Source organism: Ostrinia nubilalis, chromosome 16, assembly GCF_963855985.1.
Source record: "Ostrinia nubilalis chromosome 16, ilOstNubi1.1, whole genome shotgun sequence".
NCBI classification, from domain to species: Eukaryota; Metazoa; Arthropoda; class Insecta; order Lepidoptera; family Crambidae; genus Ostrinia; species Ostrinia nubilalis.
In genome coordinates, this window is record NC_087103.1 from 10,090,331 (window position 1) to 10,118,066 (window position 27,736).

At 36.3% G+C, this 27,736-nt stretch overlaps 5 protein-coding genes across 5 annotated transcripts; 4 read left to right on the plus strand and 1 right to left on the minus strand.

Annotated features, from left to right (window-relative positions):
• Positions 1–3,376: 3,376 nt before the first annotated feature.
• Positions 3,377–6,227, minus strand: LOC135079143 (odorant receptor 67c-like). Its single transcript, XM_063973731.1, has 7 exons — positions 5,666–6,227; positions 5,345–5,510; positions 5,165–5,261; positions 4,750–4,851; positions 4,581–4,669; positions 4,300–4,366; positions 3,377–3,458 (listed from the first exon to the last, which is right to left on the minus strand). Exons 1-7 carry the CDS (start codon positions 6,225–6,227, stop codon positions 3,387–3,389), a joined length of 1,155 nt encoding a protein of 384 aa, XP_063829801.1. The 3' UTR covers positions 3,377–3,386.
• A 3,502-nt stretch (positions 6,228–9,729) lies between these two features.
• Positions 9,730–12,166, plus strand: LOC135079144 (pancreatic triacylglycerol lipase-like). The gene is made up of 6 exons (XM_063973732.1): positions 9,730–9,766; positions 9,994–10,186; positions 10,751–10,899; positions 11,110–11,355; positions 11,666–12,002; positions 12,081–12,166. Exons 1-6 carry the CDS (start codon positions 9,730–9,732, stop codon positions 12,136–12,138), a joined length of 1,020 nt encoding a protein of 339 aa, XP_063829802.1. The 3' UTR covers positions 12,139–12,166.
• Positions 12,167–12,592: 426 nt separating this feature from the next.
• On the plus strand, positions 12,593–16,212 carry LOC135079368 (pancreatic triacylglycerol lipase-like). Its single transcript, XM_063974011.1, has 6 exons — positions 12,593–12,696; positions 13,059–13,248; positions 13,531–13,679; positions 14,010–14,255; positions 14,545–14,881; positions 16,087–16,212. Exons 1-6 carry the CDS (start codon positions 12,660–12,662, stop codon positions 16,130–16,132), a joined length of 1,005 nt encoding a protein of 334 aa, XP_063830081.1. The 5' UTR covers positions 12,593–12,659; the 3' UTR covers positions 16,133–16,212.
• A 1,516-nt stretch (positions 16,213–17,728) lies between these two features.
• On the plus strand, positions 17,729–20,595 carry LOC135079369 (lipase member H-A-like). Its single transcript, XM_063974012.1, has 6 exons — positions 17,729–17,827; positions 18,292–18,481; positions 18,608–18,756; positions 19,114–19,359; positions 19,755–20,091; positions 20,474–20,595. The coding sequence occupies exons 1-6, from the start codon at positions 17,791–17,793 to the stop codon at positions 20,517–20,519; spliced, it is 1,005 nt and encodes a 334-aa protein (XP_063830082.1). The 5' UTR covers positions 17,729–17,790; the 3' UTR covers positions 20,520–20,595.
• Positions 20,596–24,085: 3,490 nt separating this feature from the next.
• LOC135079145 (pancreatic triacylglycerol lipase-like) lies at positions 24,086–27,290 on the plus strand. Its single transcript, XM_063973733.1, has 6 exons — positions 24,086–24,370; positions 24,730–24,916; positions 25,266–25,414; positions 25,927–26,172; positions 26,537–26,873; positions 27,180–27,290. Exons 1-6 carry the CDS (start codon positions 24,334–24,336, stop codon positions 27,223–27,225), a joined length of 1,002 nt encoding a protein of 333 aa, XP_063829803.1. The 5' UTR covers positions 24,086–24,333; the 3' UTR covers positions 27,226–27,290.
• Positions 27,291–27,736: the final 446 nt, after the last annotated feature.

The following is a 27,736-nucleotide window of genomic DNA, read 5'->3' on the forward strand; positions in this document are numbered from 1 at the left end:
CTAAAATAAATATGAATAAACAAAAGTAACATTTCGACAAGCGAGCATCGCGTCCCCTACGATTTGCAACACTCACTTTAGATATGAATGTTGTACCTTGCACGCGTCGGCACCGAACGCACTGGCGCACAGTGCTCCGGGAGACAAGTCTGCCTTTTGTTGGCCAGATCGTTATCTCACTGCCACTAGGAGAATGTGCGAGCTAGCATGCACAATATTACGAATGCTCTCAAATGTAAAATTAGATAGATAATGTGATTTATTTATTTAATTAATTTAATTGAATTTTGATAAAGAACATGATAAATTAATTATTGAATTATTTTTATGGATTATAGATTGATTGCAATGCAGTTGATTGCTTATACCTAAATTAATAGAACCGCCAATTAGCCAGCCAAACTTAGAGTTTTGAAGTTTCGGTTTATTTTTCCCTAATGATTTTTGTTCACATATTAGAACATCCCAAAATAGATCTGCGCCTATTAAAAGATCTATAGGGCCTGGCTGATTAAAATCAGGGTCTGCTAATTTAATATTTTTGAGTAATTTTAATTGATTTAAATAAATTGGAGACTTTGGAAGAACTCCTGTGAGCTCATCAAGAACAAAGCAATTTAGATTTGTTTGGTAATTATGACGAGTGGATTTTAGTTGAACAACACAGCTTTTATTGACTGAGCTTGAGTTGTTTCCAATTCCAATGACATTGATGGAAGTTGGATTAGAATTTAATGATAATTTTTGTTGCAATGATTTTGTAATGAAAGATGACTGACTGCCTGAATCCAATAAGGCTCGAACTAAAGTTGCCTTTTTAGTTATTGGATTCGCGACTTCTATTAGGGCAGTAGTCAAAATGACATGTGTATTTTCTTCTTTAGAGAAGTTGACAATGGATTCCGATGGTTGTATTTGAGCATTGTTGGCTTTAGTGGCATCAACTGAATGCAATAGTGTGTTATGTCGCTCGTTACACTGCCTACATGGACCCATACGACACTCGCGGGCCGGGTGTCCTTGACGTAAACAGTTTGAACATAATTTATATTTAGAAACGTCTACTAACCTATCCTGTATTGATTTTGATTTAAAAATTGAACAATCGTATATTTTATGATTTTTGTTGCAAATAATACAGACGTGTGAATTGTTATTATTAGAGTTTAAAGTTGCACTATGTGAATTTGTTTGAAATGATGATTTATTGCTATTAAAATTTGAATTTTGATTTGATTTTACGTAATTATTAGTGTTGTTAGAATTATTATTATATTGATTACGACTAGTAGATTCTAATATGTGTGCCCGGTCAATTAAAAACTGCTTAAATTGTTCTAAGGTGGGAACATCTCCTAAATTGCTACGTTGTTCTTCCCACTTTATGAGAGTATGGTTATGAAGTTTAGAGCAAATAAAAAATATAATTAATGTGTCCCAGTGCTCTGTGGGCTGACCTAGGTTGGCTAGGGCACGCAAGTTTTTGGTAACATGATCTACTACAAATCGCAGGGAGCTTTCAGTTTCGCGTGTCGACTGTTGCAAGTTATACAATGACTTAAGATGATGATTAATGAGTAGTCTTTTGTCATTATAACGCTGGTAAATTAATTGCCAAGCATCATTATAATTGGCAGAAGACACCTAATAATTGAAATAACACGAGCTGCATCTCCCTCTAAATAGGAAATCAAATAGTGAAACTTTTGAATAGATGACAAGCGTTCATTGTTATGAATTAAATTAGTGAAAGTGTCGCGGAACTCTAACCAGCGGAAATATGATCCGTCAAATTTGGCTATTTGGATTTGAGGTAGGCGAACACTAGAATCTGCGTCAAAAGATTGAGCCTCTAAAAATAAAGATTCGCGGCGTTTTTTGTCTTGACTTATTAACTTCGATTCATTTTGTTCATCTAAGAAACTCTTTGCCATAGCTATGCACAAAATAAAGTCTTGCTCAATGCGTTCACGCTCGTCCATCTCAAAATCCAAATTTTCAGAATTTATTAATTCGATCTGAGTTTGCAGCTCGTCGTATTTGGCTAACTGACCCTCGAACTTGCTGAGTTTAAGTGACAATTCAGCAATCTCAATGGTCGTCAGCGAGGGCTGCTTTGTAATTTTGTTTAAGTAATTTCTAAATCTAGTAATTTGCCCTTTGATTGAACTACGTTTTACTAATAAATCCTTTGACATCGAATGCCTCGATGCCAAATGCGGTGATAAAGTGCCTGGATCAGTCATTATTTGTTATTAAAATATCAAATTGCTAATAAAATATTGTTTTAAAATGTAAATTGTACTATTGGAATGCGTTTAATTAATAAATTATGAAAGTTTAATGAATTTACACGATAAAAAAAATATGCGAGGTAGTTCAAGTCAAAATTACAAAGCCGCGCCTCAGAAAGACACAAATTTATAATAAAAAGAATACGTATCTCACGCCCTCAGCCCCGACGGCAGCTAGGAAGCCGGTGTTGACGCGTTGAATCAGCTGATGTCCCGTTAGCCGGCTCGTTGAGGTCGGCCGCTGGCACAACTGAAATATTCGGCAAAAATACTAAAAACCGAGAAACTACTGGCGCGATACGTTATTGTGTTTAGGATTTGGCTTTATTACTTGAAAATAAGAGAAATTACAATGATTTGATGATATTTAGAATGATAAATAAAAATTATGGGGTAGACACGATTTGCACAAGTGAAAGTTTTTACTAAATTGGATAGGATTTCGGGAATAAAAAAGGTTTAGGAGTGGTTTAATAGTGGTGGGATGATGTAAGGAAGGAATAATCAGGGCACTTATCTGAAATCCAGGCTGCGAGGTGAAGCTTTTGCTGCGTCACTGCTCGGCTGACTCCAGGTGTCCTTGGATTGTTCCTCCAGAATTGTCCGAAATTGCAGTCCTGTCACGGTCGCCAATGTTCGCGCCTTGCAGACGCGATGGAATTTTATAAATAAAACTCGGAAACTGCTTATTTCGTTGTATTCTTGAGACGTTACAATTTTGATGTTGTTCGATCGGAATCCAAAAGAGAAGTGATTTTATACAATGGTTCTCAAATAAAGTATTGACTGACAAAAGTTATGTGACATTTACATTAGAAGTATATTTTGCTATTAGAATATGACGAGGCGCGAGTAGGGCCGCAACAATGAGTGTATTACATTATTTTTTAATTGTATTTTTTAAATCTTAGCCATTATCTTATTAGGGAACGCGTTATTATGAAAAGTAATATTAAAACCATTTTTTTGTTTTGTATATTAGGTATGTAATTTAGTTTTCATATTTACTACAGTAATCTAGTCCTAATAGTACTCAGTAATTTAAATAAGTTTATTTAATTTTAATAATAAATAGATTTTTTCGTTACTAATTTATGTGTATGTTCCGGATGGCTTATAAACCGTTCTCAATATGGTGAAATACGACCATGAAGTGCTGATGATCTGAAAAGAAAATTTTGGCTTTCAATAACATATTTAGTTAAAAATATACGGATATAGGTAACGCCCGTATTCACAAACATTACTATGAGGTCTCTCAGTGCACGTGGACGCACAGGGTGACAACATACGAACCAACCGAGAGCAGAGCTCTCTTCTTCACTTAAAGCAAGCATCGTTTGTGAATACGGGCGTAAGTGTCAATCCTACTATCTATATCTATATATATAAAAGAAAGTCGTGTTAGTTACTCCACTTATAACTCAAGAACGGCTGAACCGATTTAGCTGAAAATTGTCAGGGAGGTAGTTTAGAGCCAGGAGAAGGACATAGGATACTTTTTATCCCGTTCGAAATTAAAAAAAAAAGTTTGCTTATTTATTGCCATTAAGGCGGAACAAAGTTCGCCGGGTCAGCTAGTATATATATAAAAGAAAGTCGTGTTAGTTACTCCACTTATAACTCAAGAACGGCTGAACCGATTTAGCTGAAAATTGACAGGGAGGTAGTTTAGAGCCAGGAGAAGGACATAGGATACTTTTTATCCCGTTCGAAATTAAAAAAAAAGTCTTCTTATTTATTGCCATTAAGGCGGAACAAAGTTCGCCGGGTCAGCTAGTAATATTATAAATGCGAAAGTTTGTATGGATGTCTGGATGTTAACATGTTTGTTACTCTTTCACGCAAAAACTACTAGACGGATTTTGATGAAAATTTGCAGTATTATAGTTTATAATCTAGAATAACACATAAGCTATAATTTATGACTATCTGTGACAAACTAAATTTCATGCGGGTGAAGCCGCGGGCAAAAGCTAATAATTATGATGATAATGAAACTCACTTTACTGAAGCTTCCGTAAGATATAACTGAAAACTTAAACGCCGTTAACTGCTGTTCCTTGTGTGACCTGAAATAAAACAAAAATGTTTACTACGTAATGCATATTAAAAAAATATATCCAAGCTTTTTCATTAAGAAAATTTGAGCTCATCCATTTGCGAAATATTAATCCACTTTAGTGCGAAGTTTTTTTCGAGGAGTAACTGCTCAATTCTGCGTCATTTAACAAAAAAATAACTTATTGTTCAATAATTCAAATGATTTTAATAAACATTACTCACCTGATCATAAGAATCAAAATAGTTTTCTTCGCCTTCCGATCCATCCCATGCCAGTCGCAGAGATACGCCGCCTCTCCCACTCTCCGGCTCTGGAGGTGAATACAGCAATTATCAGCACTTTTTACCCTTCTGGCGAGTAAACCAATTACCCCAGATAAATTTGTTTTACCTCTCTTATGATATTCTCCCCGAAAACGCTCATCATTAATATTTGGAGCAATACGGAGAGCAGAAATAACACGTAGCCCAGGAAATGAGACCAATTGCCCAACTGAAATTAAGTCGTGTGTATTATTTTGGTTAATGAAAGTGATTTTGCCTAGATTTGAAATTGAATTAGCTGCTTACAATGATACTACGGCTCATATTTAGAAAATCTCTCTTAAAAGTTGATATAAACTTATGCAGGATGATAGGTTGAATTTAAATGTTTACACTAATCACCATCACTTTTTGAATGAGGCAAAAAAGGCTTTGAAAAAAAAAATACATTTGTAGGTAATTCATATTTGAGTCCATTACGCAAAAGTGAATTTTTATAACAAGAAAAAATTTCTTAATAATTCAGATCAATTTGTGCTTACAGTCAAACTGAATCCTAGAGCACATATCTCGAGGGATCCCACCAAATAGTTAAACAAGTTCGGCAATTTGAAAATATCATCCAAATCTTTTGATAACCTGAAAAAATCATTCTGTTAAAGCATGAACTTGAATTTGAAAAAATATCCAAAAAATAGAATTAAAGAGCAAGAAATACTTGCTTCAATAGATACTGATGCTGCTGTATAATCTTTTCCAGTGATTGCACATTTTTACTATTCATCCTTGAGACTTCGTCGCTCAAGATCGCAAAGTTGTTGCAAATTTGAGACGTAGCCACACAATACAACGCGTCTGAAGTTGTGAAATCTAATATGCATATCCAACCTACAAAAACCATTAATTAAAAATCAGTAGGTAAGCCAGATTCATAATTAAATAATATCCACGGTAATAACATCAAAGAGTTGCAATTCAGAAATAATAGCCTTCATTTCCGACCGCCGCGGCGCTGAAAAGTTTCAATTTGAAATATAACTTACCGCACGAAATTGAATACACATATACAATAAGCCACGTCTGCCACATATCTGTTGAAAATGGGACCAGTACCGCATATGGCAGTCTGAAAACCAGCTCGCTTTTTGCCACGTAATGGTAAATCATAAAAATTGGAGCGGAAAAATTATACACCGATATCAGCACACCGTTTAAAATGAAATAGTAGCGCAGCAATTTGTTGATATTCAATACCTCTTTTTCAATTAGTTTCTTTTGTCTTACATTTTCAAGTGCTTTTCCGTATAGTTTTTCGAGGCAGTCGACAAGCTCGAAAATCATTTCTTTTTTTGCGACTAAAAATACAATTTTGAGGATGGATAGAACGCCTATGAAAACGCACGGAGCTAATTCTGATAGCTCAATTATATTGTTTGAAGATATCTTTGACACAAAATAGCTAATTTCAGCCAGCAACATTATGGCCAAAAGAACAGAGAAAAGGTAAAACCTGAAATATACTTTTCGATCGTTTAACTTGATCCCCAGAACCCAAAAATTCCATTTTATTTGTTTGAATATCTCCTCGAATGTTGGCAACTCCATTTCGACGAATTGTCTTATGTTTGAAGTTCTCAGTTTGAATACTCAAGTGAAACTATTATTTCTAGTTTTATATAACACTATTTATTTATGCAGTTCAAATTTACTAGGGTTGTAAAAACTATTAAAGGCGAAGGGACTCAGTAACTACCTATTGAAACAAATAAATACTTTCTATTTTATTCTATTCTATGGGTTTAACCAATCGTTCAACAATTTTATCACCACAACAAAGGTTTTCTTGACTCTTTATTGAGAGATAATTTTGAGTCAAAATCGACTCTTTACTGAGATACTATACTAATTTTCAGAGTCAGAAAAATCTGTAGCAACATAATAATGTTTTATTATGCTACTTTATTAATTACTTTCATCTGTAACACAAATTAATTGTTGCTAAAAGGAATTGTTCATCTCAGAACAGATTTTGTAGGCTTCAATGATCGGAATCACGTATACTGAGAAGCGCTTAAAATAATTAAATTAAAAATAAATTAGGAGCATTCAGCACACATATGTGTGTATAAGAACACTTCATATAAGAATGAAACGAATAAGACATCCTTAACTATGGAGTGTAAATAATAACGAAAAACAAGTGAGAAATATGTATTTACTGAAATTATAATAGTAAACAAACTTGGTAGCCCTAGCAACAATTTGTAGAATAAAACTAAACCCGGTTATTAAACTCCTGTTAGCCAGACAGTAATTTACCAAATATAAGTAACAATTATAAACTAAAACCATTTACTGAATACCTATTATTTAGTAAATATTTTCATACAATCTTACTATGTTGGTACGATATTATAAATATTGTATGCTATAAGGACTCGTGCATAGTCTAGTCATTACATAGGCGTGACATGACTTTCAAATCTAACTAATTTTTTATTTCTGACAGACAGTTTACAGACACATATTTTATTAATTTGCATAGATTTCAGTAGAACATTTAACATGTAATTATGCCACACAACTTTGTATGTTTTATATTTACTGTTCAATCCACTAAGAAGGTTATGGATAGATCTAAAACTACGAGTACAATACTCGTAGTTTCTCGCAACACTTTACGTGTCTAAACCTGGAATAAAACGAAAATTATTACAGACGTGTGACAATGTTGTGTAGAATTCGCTTAAGTTGTCAGCAAGACACACAGCACATGAGACTATACATTTTCGTTGAAAAATCGCACTTATTACAACTAACATAAGAAGCCACAGTGAAGCTTGATGTGCTATCGTCCGTACAATGAAATAAAAGCGAGTTTTCGCCGGTACGAGTATCCGGTTTGTTAGGTCCGCTCGTGGATTCTGTGTCACTTGTATCGTACCGAATATTTTTGTAATTCGTACATTTTGCGAGACTATTCTCGTCTAGAAAATTATAGTGTAAAACTACTTATGCCATAATATTATATGTGGAGTGAATGCCACATAGCAATAAGCTCGTCTTTTGTAGGTATGGCCAAACTCAATAAGTGGCGCCTGAAATAGTAATTATAGTTATCTATGGTAGATACCACACACAGAACATAGAAATAGGTAGATGCTTTTTTCTTCCTTTCTCTTTATTTTATTGCAAACGATCATAAAGAGGAGTGTGTCTTATTCTTGAAGCCAATGGAATTCGTAGCACATGAAATTTTTCACTAGATTTTCTATGAATTTTCTAACTTTTTAGTTTGGATATGATGCTCTAACTCTAAAATATAATGTGCTAGTCTAGAACATTATTTTCTAAGGATCCGAAATCATTACGGATACTCATTCTAAATAAAACGTTCAATGTTCCTTACGAGCTCCCGAAACTTTGGGTGATTTAAATAAAATATTGGACCAAGTTCAACTCGTACACCATCCGTCGGCGAGATTTGATTTTGAAAAGAAATTTGTCTTCCGAAATCCAACATATTGAGCAAGGGAATAAAAGAAATGAACTTTCCGGAATAATTTTTAAAATATTTTTATTGAAAAATTGCAATATTAAATCGACTCCAGATACTTTTAAAAGACCATTTCGATTTTACCTATAATAAGAAATGAATTTATTAAGTCAACTCATGTGCTTTGTTGGCCTGTAACTTATGGACTAAATATGATTTAGGTACTTAAATTAATAATAATTCCTAATCCGATTAGGAATTAATAATTTTGTAAATATAGGTATAAACACTTAATACGAATGTTTTGGTTTGATTTTGTACTGTGTAGGTATCAAAGAAAAACGTCAATCGGATTACATGCTGATTAACATTATCTATTGAAATTTAAAAACAATGCCCACTTTTTTAACATCTGTAATATTTAGGTATTTTAATTTTGCTATAGGTACTCAAGATGATACTAGATTGGGTTATAATATGTAAAGAAAACCTTTTCTGTAGTGTGGCAGGCCCCCCACTAAGTGGACTGACGATTTGAGGCCCGATTACGGTAACTTTTATCGTTTCCAATCCAGACACGCTTCATCGATTCTGCGATACGATTGGCCAAAACAGCTGACGTTCGCTGTTGAACGACCAATCGTATCGCAGAATCGAGAAGCGTGTCTGGATTGGAGACGTTAAAAATTACCGTAATCGGGGCTCAGGTGAAGGTCGCGGAACGTGCCTGGATGGGCGGCGCAGGACCGATCTTTGTGAAAATCCTTGGAGGTCTTTGTCCAACAGTGGACGTCTTTCGGCTGAAACGAACGAACGAATGAACTTTTTCTTAGTACCTAGTTGCATAAGATATAGGTACGATAAAACTATTGAAAAACTGATATCTACGCTAGCAAAGCTGTGAAGCGAAATTCAAGGCAAAATTTAACTGTTCGACTACATGACATCATCATCATCAGCATCATCAATTCAAATAATTACATTACACTACAAAAGGTGCACTTTAACCTTTCACCTACCTATCTATTTTCTTGAGCCATCAATTACCATCCAGCAGAATTCGTCCTTCATCACATTTGTGGGAATGTGATCTCTATTCAAGATAAAAAACGATTTCTACCTTCCTTTGGTTCTGAAATTTAATATTAGCTTACCTACTTCCAGAAGCTTAAGGCCTCCAACTAGGTGGACCGACGATCTGGTGGTGGTGCCTGGATGCGAGCGGCGCAGGACCAGTCTTTGTGGAAATCCTTGGGGGAGGTCTTTGTCCAGGGTGGACGTCTTTCGCCTGAAACGAACGAACCAACCACAAGCTTGCAAGTCTTGCAACATTTGACAACATTGAACTGTGTCAATAGCTTTAGTTTTAATGTCGAATAACTTCGTCCAAATTTACTACTTGAATTTAAGTTGAAAAATACTGATGTGGCAATTTCCATAATTTTCAGTACTATAGTACCTACTCATACATAATTTTAATAACTTTTCGTTTAGTTTCCTTTCAAATTGAGCATGTCGTAATTTGCATTTATTGAGATAGCGTAGCATAAATAAAGCCATAAAATAGCTTGTGCGGTTCGAGTTTAACGAGTGATTACGCTAAAGAGCACAATGCTCATAGTTCTGGTGGTTTTGGTTGTATCCACAGGTAAAAATCTCTTTTATTTCAGGCACGTCTCATACTTTTTCATCAATCACTGACGTCATGTAAGACGATCTCGTCCCCATCAAAAAAATTCAAAATATTAACCACAAGACCACGGAGGCTTGCACGTTCGCGTTTAGCCTATTTTACCCTCAGTTTTGGAAATGTTACACAGTGTGTATTTTGGTTTGCAATTTCAAACAATTTCTTTTTGTTTTAAACTCATACAGCTCATATCAATTTGGCGTTCTTTCTTGAAGAGGAGGACACAGAAAACGAAAAGACCTACCAGAGGTTCATTTACTTTCCTGATGGTGATGGCAACTTAGTGAAAGTTGATTTGGAAGCCGAGCCAGAACATGAACTCCTGCGGGAATGCGAAAAAGATCCCCATGTTGGGAACCTGTACCTGCTTTATACTTGGTAAACATCTCATCATCGTCATCATCATTTCAGCCATAGGACGTCCACTGTTGGACAAAGGGCTCTTCCAAGGATTTCCATAACGACTGGTCCTGCGCTTCCCGCAATCACCTAATCATTAGTAACTATAACGAGTATTTCTTTTTGCGATTTATGGACCAAAACATAATATGATGTCCATAAGAGCTACATTTGTAGTGCAAATTGTTCCAGTTGTTGTTTTGTGAATTTTGCGATTTTGTTACATTTGTTCTTTTACTATAGTTTGTTACCAAGAGTTTGAAGGGGAGTAAAATAGAAAATGGAAATTGTAGAACCCCATTTCATAAGTTAGGGGTACGTAAAATCATATTAATGCTTTTGATAAGGTATAAAGAGGATAGTTAAAATTTTATGACTGCGAGAATTCTGTGATAGACATTTAATGAACTGGTTCATGCTTGAAACTTTTGCCAAGTCTACCTTTCTTGGGATTAATTTCTACTTATCTTAATTAAGAAAACTGTGATACTACTAATAATAAAATTTATAATAATAGTAACAACTCTTGTATAATTTTTACAGTAATAACAATAAAACAGCCCAGATATTAGTCATGAATAATGCATCTTCGATCAAAAAATCGAACTACAACCCATCTGTTCCTTCCGTGGTGATCGTTCATGGATACATTACCAACAGGAATTCTATGATCAACATGGTACTCAGAGACGGTTGGTAATAAATGTATTAAAATTGCTAATATTCTAAAAAAAGATCAAGTTTGGTGTTAGTCATTTTTTATTGTTAAGAGCTCGTTTTTCAACCGTCAGATATATTTTAACTGAAGAATAAACTTGTCATTTTCACATATTTCCCATACTGAAACAGTCAATGTGCCAAATTGCCGTCTTATTAATCCACATTAGAAAAATATTTTTCAGCGTTTCTGGGACGGAGCGATGTCAACGTTATCGTCTTGGACTGGAGTCGCTATACATATTCTTTATACACCACCGCAGTCCGAGCCATCCCATTCCTTGGTCGTGGCTTGGCATATTTCCTCAGATTCCTCATCAGCACCACTGGTGGAAGCCTGAACAACGTCCATCTGGTTGGATTCAGTCTTGGTGCTCACTTGGTGGGTAATGCTGGCAGGGAGCTGTATGGAGAAATAGCCCGAATCACAGGTAATAATAGGGTAATTGACATACTTTTTTGGGCCGTCAAAACGAGACTCTCCCGGTTTTTTATGGCAAAGGATTATGACGTGAACAGTTTGCTATCTTAACTTACTATTTATGGATTTCGAAACTGCTAAAAATAAATTAACAACAAATTGAAAACCAACTCACCTTTCAAGGATACCTAGGTAGAGATTAAAACTTCATAAAGAAGTTGTTTCTTGGTTAATGGTGCCAACTATGTTTATATCCAAAGATTTCAACATTTTTCCTTTCAAGCCCAATGCAGGCTTAATAAATGTTAATAATGTTACAGCGCTTGACCCAGCTGGACCTCTATGGACCAAAAACGCGCAAAGGATTAACCGTTACGATGCTGTGTACGTCGAAGCTATCCACACTTGCGGTGGCAGCACTGGCCTAGGCCTAGGCCTGCCTATCGCTCAGGCTGACTTCTTCCCCAATGGTGGCGTCTCACAGCCTGGTTGCCATGACCCTGTTTGTGACCATACCCGAGCTTGGCAGCTGTTTGCCGCAACTGTCACTTACGACCATTTGACTGCCAACCGTTGCAAATGTCGTAGTCAAATACATACTAACAAGTGCTGTGGTACTACAATGAAAATGGGAAATGATGATCTTACCAAGCACGGGTACGACTCAATAACAATCAAAGTATATTAATTTCAATAGTGTTTATGGATATTCATCATTTGTTTTCATCATTTCAGAGTTGGTTACTACCGCGTAGACACAGCAATGAGTTATCCATACAATGAAACGTATTAACTTACTTCACATTAATCTTCCAAAAAAAAAAATATATCTAGAATACCTATGCAAATAAATAAAAGTCATTAACAAAACTCGAGTCATTGATTTCATTTTAATTATATCGATCAATTAACATTTTCCGCATGATTTATGTTTAATCCCACAGATTTTTACCACAATCTTAATTATGATGATAGCGGCCATCCACCTGCAGTGCAGGTGAATCCTATCTTTGAAATAGACAGAAGAAACCAACTTACTCGTAATTAAACTAACTATTTAATAGAGCCTTTTAGTTTATGTACTGTAGTCACACATACGAGTACATAACATAATTATGTTTCAAAATAATTATTTTGAATGAATTTCTAGTTCATATGACAACAAAGGTATGTTTTTTGTTTTCTGATTTTTATTATCTAATTAAATGCATAATCATCGCGAAGATAGCGTTGATGGATGACACAAAGAAATTAATATAAATAGGAATTTCGGATTCGGATTGAATTAATCGTGTTAATCCGCGAACAGGCACGATGCATTCATTGCTGATCCTTTTGATCGCTTCAACAGGTAAGTTATAAACCTTTATTTTTTATAAAATGTGCAATTTATTAGCTATTTTGGGTATAATTTCCTGTTTTTCGTCACGTAACTTTTTTCTTTCCTTTTTTGTTGCCAAAATAAGTAATGTGATATTAAGTCCCTACTAATTACTGTACTGTTATTTTTTAATAATTAGTGTGGTAGACGTCTACGATTAGAATAAAATAATAGAATTTGTCACCACAAATCTTAAAGCATGAATTAGGTATTCCGCCGCTTGGGTGTCATCTTTACATTCAAGTTAAAGTTAATATCATCGACGACTTTTGTGATTAGGTTTGTAACCATAACTTTATTGTGCTCTCCATACTAACCTATTATTTCAACAGCATATATCGCTTCGGCGTTACCGCTGGAGAATGACGTCACTGGTGTCGAGAAGACCTACCCTCGATTCATCGAGTTCCCAGATGGCGATGGCAACTTGCACACCGTAGATCTGGAAGCAGAACCCGACTGGGAGCTTCTGGCTGAAATCGAAAGGAATCCTGCAAACAACCAATACTTTTTATACACCAGGTAATACAACCATCAATACCTTTCAACTGTTTTAAAATACAATAAATATTGACGTGACAATAACCGACGAACGGTGAAAATATTGGACTAGTCGACTCGAGATCCAAGGTACGCTGGTTCGAACCCTGCCACCACTGGACTATGGTGGTGAACCCACTTGTAACACAAGCGTATTTGTGTACCGATAGTACGAGTTTTCGGGGCTACATTAAATAAATAAAAAATGAATTTCGAAAATCTGTAAGTAATTCTGCAACTCCTCGTTTTTATTTGTGTTTACAGGCGTAATAGTAATTCAGCTCAGGCCTTGATCATGAACGATGCCAACTCCATCCGCAACTCCAACTACAACCCCAATGTCCCCACCGTCGTGATCTCCCACGGCTGGCTCAGCAAACAAAGCACCAGCATCAATCCTGCTATCAGAGATGGTATGTATAAAACTCAGGCTCGAATTCATACTTAGCTGATTATCTTTTGTTTCATCTTACTTTGGTATAAGTAATGCATACAGGAATTTTGGCTAGTAACAAAATTTCTTGCCAAAAAAAATTGGATTAATGGACATCGAAACTAGATCAGATCAATAGCATCAAACTAGTCCACCAGATTCTTTTTTATAATCATAAATTCATGGTATATTGAAAACTTCTTTCACATCTTTAATGATTCTTACCAGTGAGAGTTTTTATATAAGTGTCTGTTAATCTGCTATTCTTAATACGCGTTTTTAAAATGTACTGTATTCGTATTTTTCACAGTTTACCTGAGAAGAAATGACGTCAACGTGATCGTTTTGGACTGGAGACGCCTCGCTATTTCCGACTATATCACCGCCGTTCGTGGTGTTCCCGGTGTTGGCCGAGGCCTTGGCCAGTTCATCAATTTCCTGCTCAGCACCGTTGGTGGCAACTTGAACAACTTCCACCTCATCGGGTTCAGTCTTGGCGCTCATGTGGTCGGCAACGCTGGCAGGGAATTGGGAGGAAGAGTTGCCCGTGTTACTGGTTGGTACCTTCCTATTAACTTTGTCCACATGTTTAAGTAAGGTTAGTTTAGTTATCTAAAGTAAAATCATTATCTAATTGAAAATGTAGTTGACATACCTACCTAATACTATTTTACACCAAGAACCACATTTTTACCTATAGTACACACATAGAGGAATGGAAATCCTTGCCAAGATCCTGACTTCATATAAATCCAACTCCTTCAATTCACGAGTGAATAGGAGTCATCTTCTGGATCATACGAGTAGATGCACGTTTAAAACAATCTGATCACTGATTTTTACAGGTCTTGACCCTGCTGGTCCTATGTGGCACTACAACTCGAACAGAATCAACCGCAACGACGGCATCTACGTCGAAGCCATCCACACTGACGGTGGCATCTACGGTTTGGGCATCGGGTCTGCTGTGGCTGACGCTGACTTCTTCCCCAACGGTGGTTTCAACCAGCCTGGCTGCATTACCGACATTTGCGACCACAACCGTGCCTGGGAACTGTTCGCGGCTACGGTCACCCACAACCACTTGCAGGGAAACCAGTGTGACAGCATGACTCAAGTCACTCTGAACCGTTGCCGCGGAGCTACTCTCAACATGGGAAATGATAACTTGAGGAAAACTGGGTAAGCATACTAAGCATATTTTTTTATACTTAGGAAGAAAACCTTCGATTTGTGGTCAAAGGAGAATATGGTGTATAATTTCATGAGTAGGGCACTACATATTTTTGGTACAATTGGTAGTTCGAAAACAGCAGTATTAGCAGTTTATTATGAAGTTGATAAATTAATGCGTTGTTATTATTATTGTTCATTTCGTTTCAATCTCTATATTTTTTATCATGCAATTGTTTGATTTTCTAATAAATTGACTGTAGGAATTTTCCTAAGTCGTATTTTCAACCGACTTCAAAAAAGGAGGAGGTTCTCAATTCGACCCGTATGTTTTTTTTTTTTTTTTTTTTTTTTTTCTATGTTTGTTACGCGATAACTCCGCCAATTATGAACCGATTTGAACAAATCTTTTTTCGGCGTACAGGTAATACCTCAAGGGTGGTCCCATTTAAATTTAATAATAAAAAAAACAACCCCCAAGGGTGGAAAATTGGGGATGAACTTTTTTATATGCAATATCTCCGCCGATTATAAACCAATTTGAACGATTATTTTTTTGTTGAATAGGTATTATCAAAAGGGTGGTTTCATGCGAATTTGAAGAAAATATTCCACCCCCAAGGGTGGAAAATTGGAGATGAACTTTTTTTTATACGCAATATCTCCGCCGATTATGAACCAATTTTTTTGGTCTCAGTGTACTGGCTACCTTCAGTGGTAACATCAAGGTAATAATTAGTTAACTAAAAAGCAAGAAATAAGTAAAATTTTATAAAAAAAAATAAAACCGACTCCAAAAAACCTACACTAAAACGTAGAAAAATAATTACTAATTACCTACTTATTTATTACGACGAATTATTAATATTTATGTAGGTATACCATGATTGATACTTTTGGAGTCGGTGCAGGCAAACTTTACATGTTTCATAATCTTGGCACCGACTCCAGAAGTATCAATCATGGTATACCTACATAAATATTAATAATTCGTCCTAATAAATAAGTAGGTAATTAGTAATTATTTTTCTACGTTTTAGTGTAGGTTTTTTGGAGTCGGTTTTATTTTTTTTTATATTGTAAATAATGTACTGTCAAAAAGATAGCATAATACTTTTACGCACATGTTAATCCATTTTAACTATGTAGACGATTTTTAATCATTATTACTACTACTTATAGAGATCCCAATTACATCCACCTCTTTGTTTCAGAAACGGTATCTTCCGCGTCAACACTGCCAGACGGTATCCCTTCTAAACGAAACAACATGTGATTATTTTTTGAAGATCTCTAATTTTTTAATGAAACCTAAGTATTCAAATAAAACATCAGATGATCTTGTGTGTATAATTTTCTAACCCCCTTCCCTTTTGATTTTGACTCATCTTTGATACATATGGAGGATAACATTTTGCTATCTGCTTGTTATAAAATGGCATCGGTAATAACTAGTCAGAATACGCAGTCTCAGAGCTCAACTACTAATAGGTACGATTTATTTCTCAAATATTACGCTTTGCCATTATCAAGTTAATGTAATATTTTATTATCAAATACGAGTAGTTCTTGTAGTAAATAATTATTTTCTTTTTATCAATATTATTGAAATTGAGACTGATATTATTTATCACACAGATTTTGTTCTGTAATCTGCATCCTTATAATGATCCTATAAGCATTCCTACATCTTAGCACAGTATTTGGTAAGAGTAAATATTTAATTTACTGTTCTATTCTCTACTCATCATAGTTCAAATTGCCTAGTTCATAAACAAAATGTCTTTAGAATTACATGGACCTATAAAAAAAGGCGGACGGAACTCGCGCTACAACAAAACTGTGACGCAAAATTTTGGCGTTTGTCTATTGTGTGAGTGAATTTAGGGATGCCATGTTAGCCAAAACATTTTACCCATATATTTTAAGAAAAACATAGATCGGCAGATGTTACTTGGAAATGTAGACAAAATTATTCCGTGCCATTTTAAAAGGATGAAAGGTGAATGCGTTGAGGTAGGCGCGAAATTTTCAATGTTCAAATTTTCTTACATTGTTTGCAAGCCAGTGTGTCAGGGTATGTACATAATGTTGATCAAAAATGATTCACGCAGTTACAAATTACGAATCTTGTGTACATTATAATCATAATCTTATGCATCATCAATATATTATTATTATCTCTGATAGATTTTTTTTAACATACAACCTGACACTGACTTGCAATCAAGGTAAGAAAATTTGAATTTCGCAGTTCCACATTTTTGGGAAGGATCAAATTTGCCTATGAAAATATATCCCATTAAAACACAATTATTATGATAAATTATTTTATTTCCATAGTATGCGTAATAAATAACTAAAAAGTCCTAAAATTTTTCCCATATTTCGGGTAATTTTCCCACGTAAATAACTGAGAACACTGGTCTTTGACGTATTATTTTTTCGAGTGAATGACGTTTGATTTCAATTAATTTCAATATTTTAATGTCGGGAAATAAGTGATTGGATTATTATTTTGCCTGTGAAATGTGATTCCTTAATTTTTGTTTGTTCGAACAGAACGGTTTTTACACAATTTCATCACACAAGACATGTCGTATTCGTGTTGTTTTTTCGCTGCTTAAATGTGTCAACTGTGTGAAGTTTGCACTCGAAGTGGTGTATCAGGGTGTGAATGTGTGCGTGCCGGCCTGTACGTACAGGCAAGCTGGTGTATCCTAATGTCACAGTATTTTGTTGATGAGAATCCGTCCGACTTTTTTTATAGGTCCATGTAGAATTATATCCAATTCCATGTTATTATCGTATTAAATGTATAATTATCATAGTTAAGATAGTGTTGATAATGGCATGAAAAACATATAAATAACAAGTCTGGATTGAGATAGATATGTAAATCATCAAAACCAGGCACGATGTTTTCACCACTGCTTCTTTTGGTTGCTTCAACAGGTACGAGTTAAAGATCTTTTTCTAGACATTCTCTTCTTCTTTCCGTGCCTCTTCCCATTATTTGGGGTCAGCCCTCCTCGTTCTCATGCGCCAGATCGCTCGATCCTGGGTTGTCTCTTCGTTCAGCTGGACCTGTTTCAAATCCTTTGATATAGTGGACCTCCATGTAGCAAGCGGTCGTCCTCTGCCTCTCTTGCTGTCTGGCTAGTTTCTAGACATTCTCATGTTCTGTTATTTATGGGAGCCACTAGTGCTAGAGATCCATTTGACCCAAGGGTATCTTTTGATCTCTGGTGTCTTCCATTTCCTCATCCCTCAGTGGTCCCAGAAGAATTCCTTTATCAATGATCCCTGAAATTTGTCAGTCACGATCATTTTTCTTCTAAGTACTTACTATGTTGCCGAGTTCTCTAAACATCTTTATACCTTTTGACAATAGCACATATTTATGATTATACCAACAGCTTATATCGCTTCGGCGTTACCGCTGGAGAATGACGTCATCGATGTCGAGAAGACCTACCCGCGTTTCATCGAGTTCCCAGATGGCGAGGGCAAGATGCATACCGTAGACCTTGAAGCAGAACCCGACTGGAAAATTCTGGATGAAATCACAAGGAACCCTGCAAACAACCGCTACTTTTTATTCACGAGGTATTTGTTTCATTTATAAAAAATATATTTATAATCTATTCCATTTGAATAAAAAAAAATTCTTTGAATAAAATGATAATGCTATGTAGCTGGTAATAATTACCATTTAAAATTCTTTATTCACAGGCGCAACAGTAACACAGCTCAGAGTTTGGTCATGAACGACCCGGAGTCTATCCGCAACTCGTACTACAACCCCAGAGTGCCCACCGTCGTGATCTCTCACGGATGGCTCAGCAGCCACAACACCGACATCAACCCTGTGATCAGAGACGGTACGTAAGACCTAAGGTTACACACAATTCAAAGCTAAATTATTTTCATGCCGCAATCTTAATTTTGAGGCACAAAGCCCAATTTTTATAAGCCAGTAAATATGGCCATCACATTTAATTTTTGGCAGTCCACCAGATGATTAGAGGGTGATTTCTATTGTTTGAAAACTAAGTATTAATTTTAATGCATGGAATCATAGAAAAGATTTAGACGTTCACGTTAGTCACGTTATTCACGTAAAAGCCGATTAATTCGTCCGTAACTCGTCTGATGGATCCCTATGGGCTCTGGTGGTTTCTTGCCAACCGACTATACTTATGCCTACAATATAATATTATGTATTTCTATTTTTACAGCTTACCTGGCAAAGAGTGACGTCAACATCATCGTTCTGGACTGGAGACGCCTCGCCATTGCCGACTACGTCACCGCCGTGCGTGGTGTCCCCGCCGTTGGTCGAGGCTTGGGACAGTTCATCAGTTTCCTGATCAAAACCGCTGGAGGCAACTTGAACTACTTCCATCTCGTTGGATTCAGTCTTGGCGCCCACGTTGTCGGCAACGCTGGAAGGGAATTAGGTGGACGCGTTGCGCGTATCACTGGTTAGTATTATTAATATTTTAGTCAAGTGTTGCTAAAAGTTTGGTGCTATCGATATCCTGCCACGTAAAGCTACTACTTTTTATGAGCTGCAATAGAATTTTCCCTAGATTTTCAGGGCAAAAACATGGATAATTTCAATTATGAATGACTCACTCACTCCTTTGCCAACTCATATGCAGGTTATTTATTGATTGCAAAGCTATTAAAAACAATTCCGCTAGGTGCGAAGAGTGTTAATGTAATAGGCATTAACAGGGGTCAAGAATAAGTAGTTACGGTATTTAGTGAAGCATGTTTATTTAGCCAGCACTCGTAGTACACAAACTCTGCGTATATTGGAGCTAGGTCATCAATGTGAGTGTGGATACTAATTTCTATCTTTAATTTTAATCAGGTCTCGACCCCGCTGGCCCCCTATGGAACTACAACAGCAACCGCATCAACGAGAATGACGGTATCTACGTTGAAGCCATCCACACTGACGGTGGCCTCAACGGTCTGGGAATCGGTTCTGCTGTAGCCAACGCTGATTTCTTCCCCAACGGTGGGACCAACCAGCCTGGTTGTCTCACTGGCATTTGTGACCATAACCGTGCCTGGGAGCTCTTCGTTGCCACAGTCACCCATAACCATCTGATCGGTATGCAATGCAGCAACAACCTTCAAATCACCCTCAACACTTGCCGTGGTGATACTCTTTACATGGGCAACGATAATTTGAGGAAGACTGGGTAAGATAAGTCATATGCATCTACTTATTTTTCAAATGTAATTGACGATTTAAAAATTGTCTAAATTAATTAAATTAATTGTAAATTAAGACCGCCTAGTTGTACCTTGTGTGTTCCTTTTCTTTCTGTTCTTATCTTTGGTGTGCAATAAAGTGTATTTATTATTTATTATTATTATTATTGTGATTTGCATTAGATTAGTTTTTGAAATGTCCTTCAAAATAGTTTGGGGTATTATTATGTTAAGAACTTCAGTATTTACTTATCAGTATTGACGGTATTCGCTTTCAGTAAGAAACTTACACTTCCATGGTGTTTACCTCCTTCCACCGTTACTAAGATATAATATTATGTGCTTTAATGTATTTATGTTTTGTTTCAGAAATGGTATGTTCCGCGTCAACACCCGCAGAAGGTATCCCTTCTAAATGAAACTCATGTGAATCTAAATGGATCTCTACTACCCTACGTCTACATTTATAACCAAATAAACCTCAATTTATATTTATTTGTATTATTTTTTGTTTACATCCTCTTCAAATCAACCGGTCTGAAGGAAATGAGGAACATTACTTGATAGCAAATACTGAGTGCTGTAATTATTGTTCAGTAACTCAACCCCAAATCTTTTGCTAAGCATACTGGCAATCTTAGTGAGCATAGGAAAATCTACAGTGTGTTTGGGATAGGGCTAGCGATAATTTAAGGCGATGTTGTGATGTCAATTTTATCGAAAAAAATGCCCCCATAATTTGGGCCCAACGCCCTTCTCTTGGAATTGGCTTTATTTTTAAAATTTATTTTTTATGTGACTGCATAAAAATTGTTTGTGTTATGGGCCCGTCTTACAGATAAATAAAAAATTGCATTTGTAAGCCAATAATTATTATTTGTCATTAAAAAGAACACAAAAATGAAAAAAAATGACCAATAAACTTAAAAAAAAAATTAAATAATTTTAGTTTTTGTCAAAAAATCAGGTTTTACGGGCACATAAGAAATAAATAATCATGGATGGACTTAAACTTTAGAAATATTGTCTTGTAACTATCTCTTCATTTATTTGTTACTTTTGGGCACTCGTTGTCTTTTTTCTTAGTTACTATAAAAATTTTGTTTAGAAGTGATATTTGTAATGACTGTATTTGTGCCAAATAAATAGAAAAAAAATTGGCCCTCCTCTTGGAATGGGGGAGCATAATTTTTTAGAGGTATTGGTTAGGGTAGGCCCACATATGGAGGCATTTTTGTCGATAAAATTGACATAATAACATCGCCTTAAATTATCGCTAGCCCTATTCCAAACACACTGTATATGTATAAAACCATACTGTCTAAGTTAGAGTACATGGTCAAATAGGTCAATCAATCAAGATAATCAAATAACATGTTGTACGTGTAAAACTAGAATACTGTGACTCTTAAGTAGTCAGGGTCTCCCTACAGCTTGCTGGCCTATAAATCACAACCAGTGAAGCCAGGAAATTAATCTAACCTCCTTACTAATAAAAAGTTACACAGTTGTTGAACACTGTTTTAAAATGACATTTCCATACTAAACGTTACTGTAAAACACTCTTCAACGAGCGTGTAAGTTTTATTAGTAAGGGGGTAAATCTAAATATATAAAAGGAGAAACTGACTGACTGACTGACAGATCAACGCACAGCCTAAACGGCTAAACGTAGGCACTTGAAATTTGGAAGGGACGTAGTTTAGGTACCGTAGAGGTGCACTAAGAAAGGAATTCCCGAAATTCCCACGGGAACGGGAATTAGCGGAAAAATCCTTTTGTATGAACAATCTAAACCGCTTAAGTTAGATGCTTGAAATTTGGTGTGCAGGTACCTTAGTAAACTTAAAGATTAGGTACAACAGGATATCGTAAAATTCCCACGGGAACGGGAGTTAGCGGGAAAAAACATATGTATGAAAAAATCTAAACTGCGTAAGATAGACGCTTGAAATTTGGCATGCAGGTACCTTAGTAAACTTAAAGCTTAGTTACAACAGGATATTGCAAAATTCCAACGGGAACGGGAGTTAACCGCTGAAGATAGATGAAGGGGGTAAAACGGGATCCACGCTTACGAAGTCGCGGGCGGCCGCTAGCTATCATCTATCTATCTATTTAAATAAAAATGAATTGATGTTCGTTAGTCTGATTATAACTCGAGAACGACTGGGCCGATTGAGCTGATTTTTATTTTAAAATGTTTGTCGTAGTCCAGGTCTAAACAATGAGTAAATACGCGCGCGATATTGTTTTTCTGAGACAGACAAAATTCCACGCGGGCGAAGCCGCGGGCGGAAAGCTAGTATATGTATAAAAGGAGAAACTAACTGACTTAGTGACATATCAACGCACAGCCTAAACGGCTAAACGTAGGCACTTGAAATTTGGAAGGGACGTAGCTTAGGTACCGTAGAGGTGCACTAAGAAAGGAATTCCCGAAATTCTCAAGGAAACGGGAATTAGCGGGAAAATCCTTTTGTATGAAAAATCTAAACCGCTTAAGTTAGACGCTTGAAATTTGGCATGCAGGTACGTTAGTAAACTTAAAGCTTAGTTACAACAAGATATTGCAAAATTCCCACGGGAACGGCAGTTAGCGGGAAAAAACATTTGTATGAAAAATCTAAACCGCGTAAGATAGATGAAGGGGGTAAAACGGGATCTACGCGTACGAAGTCGCGGGCGGCCGCTAGTTAATCATATGAAAGTATAAGGCAAACTAGAAGTTTCATGCATAGAGATCATAGAGATAGCTTTTTCATAATTAACATGTTAGTGCCGTGCAGCCGATCCGGAAAATATTCAAATATTAATAAGGCAGAATAGCAATACCTTAACTTTAGCCGTAACTATAACTTATCCCGATTTTTCGTATGGAGTTTGACAGATTTTTGAAGTAAAGCAAGATGGTGCAACCCAGCAAGGTCAAGATTTTGCTATGCTTTTGCTTTGCTATTAATCTAGGCGTTTTGATCATCAGGAAGCAATATCTTCCAGACAACCTGATTAGCACGCAGTCGTTAGAAAACTAAAAGGCATATTCATCTAAGTACATTAAAAATGGCGTTTCTCTTCTTTGTGTGCTTTTGTAAGCTTTTATGCACAATAAAATAAACAAATATCAGTAGGTAATGTAAAAGCCAGTATGTCCTGTTACATCTGGTTTCTCCAGTTCACCTTAAGAAGAACCAGTTTTGTCTAAGGCTGGGTCGCACCATCTTACTTTATCTAACGTCAAAAATCTATCAAACTCCATACAAAAAAAGCACCGGTTATCGCTATAGTTACCGTTAAGCCAAAGTTATGTGGTGCAACTCTACCTAAGCCTAATCGATGTATTCTATCACATTGGGACCACCTGGGTTAGATCATTAATCACTAAATACGTATAACAATATTTTTGATAAATATAATTTGTTGATACGTCGACCAATGATGATAAGAGATATAAGGCAAGTTCCTATGGATACAAACTAGCTTACTCAGTTGACTATCTCAAAATAATAATTATTCCGGCTTGCAACTAAAGATAAGCTTCTGCACTTATGCAACGTCACAGATAAATACATAATATTATTACTCATGTCATAGACTTACGCCCATATTCACAAACGATGCTTGCTTAAGTGAAGCAGCAAATCGAACGCACAGCGTTGAATACCTAGAGCTCTGTGATTGGTTCATGTGTCACCCTGTGCGTCCACGCGCACTGTAAGACCTAATAGTAATGTTTGTGAATACGGGCGTTAATTTTTGTAAGCTTTTGTTTCCATTAAGTATAGTTGATGAATTTAATGATAGGATAATATAGTCCGAGAGCGGATAGTAAGATACCCTACCCTACATCAGTTGGTACTTGGTACTAAGATAAGCTCCATTTCACACGTTGAAAAATTGTGATAAGCTTGGAATAATTAATTAATAAACTCCGATTTGGCCGAAAGTACAAAAACGAATCTTTCATTTCTGTCATTTTACCTCATTTTATTTAGTCTGATTCTTACTATCCTCCAAAATTTCCATTCACCTTTGATAAAGTTCAATACAAAATAGTTGAACTTTGTTTCGCTGTTTTTTGATTTGTTTTCAATATACTGAAAACAATCTTAGAGGATTAAAGTAATCAATCTTCAATTAGATTGATGAGATAAAGCCAAAGTAAAGCATAAATACGAGGTTGGATCATCGGATTCTAATGAACGTGTAGAATCACTGAGGACAACACAATGCGTGCGGGACTTTTATTGCTGGTTGCTTCTACAGGTTTGTTAATTTTACTATAATTAAATTTAAAAAAAAAAATTTTTGCAAAAACATATTTTAGAATAAATAATACAACGTGGAATGTATAAAACTCGTATTAACTAGGTCTGTAATTACTCACGGCAACTGGCCAAATTGTATTATAATGATTTAACTAAAAATTATCCCAACCCGTCTGACCAACGTTAGGAGTGTAGACCAAATCCTCCATTTACCTCTAGTAAATTAGAGAGGAGATTATTAGATAACAGCTATGGGAAGATGTCCTGCTCTTTTACTTTCCAAAGGGCTGCAATAATTTGAGAAGACCATCAATAGATTAACAAAATTTACTAATTGACTATTTGTTTTTTGCGCAGCATACATCGCTTTAGCGGTGCCATTGGACGATGTGGTCGGCGTGGAGAAGACTTACCCGCGTTTCATCGAGTTCCCTGATGGCGAGGGCAACATGCAGCCCGTCGACTTGGAGGCGGAGCCTGACTTTGAATTCCTGTCTGAACTTGAGAGGAACCCCAATAACAACGAGTACTTTTTGTACACAAGGTGACTGATTTTTTATTTGGTTTAGACGAATGTCTTCCTCCTGAAGAAAGTTTCGGAGTAAAGACCTTTAATATAACTGTTTTATTATGATATAAGACTGAGACTTTCGATTTTGGGAACAAACTAAAATTGGTTTCACTGCTAGACTGTGCATTTATTCATACCACAGATTTCGATCTGATGTAGACAACTAGACACTCTGCACAAGGGCATCTCGCTTTCAAAAACACTTCATTTCTTAATGCTATTTAGCTCTTATCCTCAATTTCATTTCTTTTATCCTCACATTCATTGGTTTAGGTGTAAATACAAACAAACAGACAGAACTTACTTTTTGTATCTTTTTCAGACGTAACCAGAATATAGCCCAGACCCTGACTATGAACAACGCCAACTCCATCCGCAACTCGAACTACAACGCTAACGTGCCCACCGTCGTGATCGTCCACGGCTGGCTCAGCAACCGCCTTACTGAACCTAACCCGACAGTCAGGAGAGGTTTGTAGCCATTACTTCATTAATCTACGAGTATTGAACGAATCTCTGAAAGTCTTAAAACTAAGTAAAGGTGTTGTAGAACAGAGCAAAGCCAAAAAGTAGCATCAAGCATTTTGACGGATATCATAGGTCATAAGGTGTATGTTTCGACAAAATAAGAAGATAAATTTACTACTGCGCATCTAACTAATCTTGACTTCAATTGATACTCTCTTAGGCACGATATCCGCATTTTTTTCGGTCACTTCTGTTTTCACGTCACTGCTGACGTTGCAGGTTTGCAAAATCACGGCTTACATTTTAATTAGGTACGTTAAAAAATGAAAGATCTCTCCTTGTTTTGCCGATGCCGATGCTAAGAAATCCATTACTAACTAAGGTTACTTGCTAAGGCTGAGTTGCACCACCTTACAGTAACTATAACGATATAATTTTGTATGAAATTTTACGTTTGTTAAGGTTAAAGTAGGAGAGGTGCAACTCAGCCTAAGATGAGTTTCGTTTAATTTCAGCTTACCTCGCGAAGAGTGACGTGAACGTAATCTCTGTGGACTGGAGACGGTTGGCTGCGTCCGACTACACTACCGCAGCTCGTGGTGTGCCTGCCATGGGTCGCGGCATTGGACAGTTCATCAGATTCTTGATCAACACCGCTGGGGGAGACTTGAGCAACTTCCACCTCGTTGGGTTCAGTCTGGGTGCTCACGCTGTCGGTAACGCTGGCAGGGAATTGGGAGGAAGAGTTGCACGTGTCACAGGTTAGTAATGATTATTACGTTGGTATCTATTTGAGCATCAACGACGTAAGAAAACAGTCGACGTCTTCTTTTATTCTTCTAATTAGAACGATAAACGTGTGGCTCCTTCAAAGTAAAATAAAACCTCCCCGACTCTTTCCAAAGATGTCGTAAAATATTTCCACATTGCGAAGGGACTGCGAATATTCCCCAACCCGTCCCCAATCTATGAGCAATGTAGACCAAATTCTTCATTTCCTCTGGTAAAATATCTGGTCGTGCTCCTGTAGAGAAATCTAAATTACCGATGACGATGATGATATCATGTAGAGATACATTTTCGCCAATATCATTTCGTGTGTCTTAATCAGGTACTGGTTCACAGGTCTTGACCCTGCTGGTCCTCTATGGAACTACAGCAACAACAGGCTTAACAGCAACGACGGAGTATACGTCGAGGCCATCCACACCGACGGCGGTATCGGCGGTCTGGGCATCGGGTCTGCTATCGTCGACGTTGACTTCTTCCCCAACGGTGGAAACTCTCAACCTGGTTGCCTGACCAGCTATTGCAACCACATGCGTGCTTGGGAACTGTTCGCTGCCACCGTCACCCACAACCACTTGGTTGGAAACCAATGCACCAGCACGCTGCAGATTACTGCTAACACTTGCCGTGGCGCTTCTCTCCATATGGGCAATGATGACTTGAGGAAGACTGGGTAAATACCTATATATTATTTTCTCGCATTTCAATTTTCAAAGTCAAGCAAAGTGCATGTTATTCATATAATAATTTAAGTAGTTATAACACCGTAGTGCCTAAACACACCTAAGTATCTTCTAATTTGTAATGTCTAAAATAAGACAAAAAGTTGTCCGGTTTTCCTTTGGGATAATATTATTATTATTATCTTCATCTTCAGCCGATGATGTTGTCATGAAGTAATAATAGTAGAGTGACTATACCTGTTTCTAACTCCTTCCCATTAATAACCTAACTAATACATAATATCGTTTTCTTACAGACGCGGTATGTTCCGAGTTAACACCGGCAGAAGATACCCTTACTAAATGACTGGATTCCAAGTTATGATGATGACTCTGTACATAATGTAAATAAACGACGATCGACTGTTCATTCTGTTATTTATTTTCTGTTAAATTTTTATACAACTATGCACAATACAATGAACTCCACTGATTTATTACCGAGACGAAAAATTTTACCTTGTTTTAATTTGTCTGCAAGCTGAAACTTAACAAATTACTACAAGCATAATTGCTGTAAAATGATATTCCATTTTAAAAAGTAATTAAAACCAGATGAAACTATAGTAATTAAGAAAATTATCCTATAGCCCTTCGGCCAAAAATATTTCACTGTCTTTTCTTTTGAATAATAACCCGAATTATTCAAATTTTACACAGAATATTATTACAAACTTTAAATCTTATTTAACTTTAGTAAGTTTACGCTCGCCGTAAACCCTCGCTATAGACATAGCTACAAACAAAGAACTAAGTTTGAAATCTGGGTCCGTACCATAGTTTATTTCAGTTTAAAACATAACAGATGTTGGTA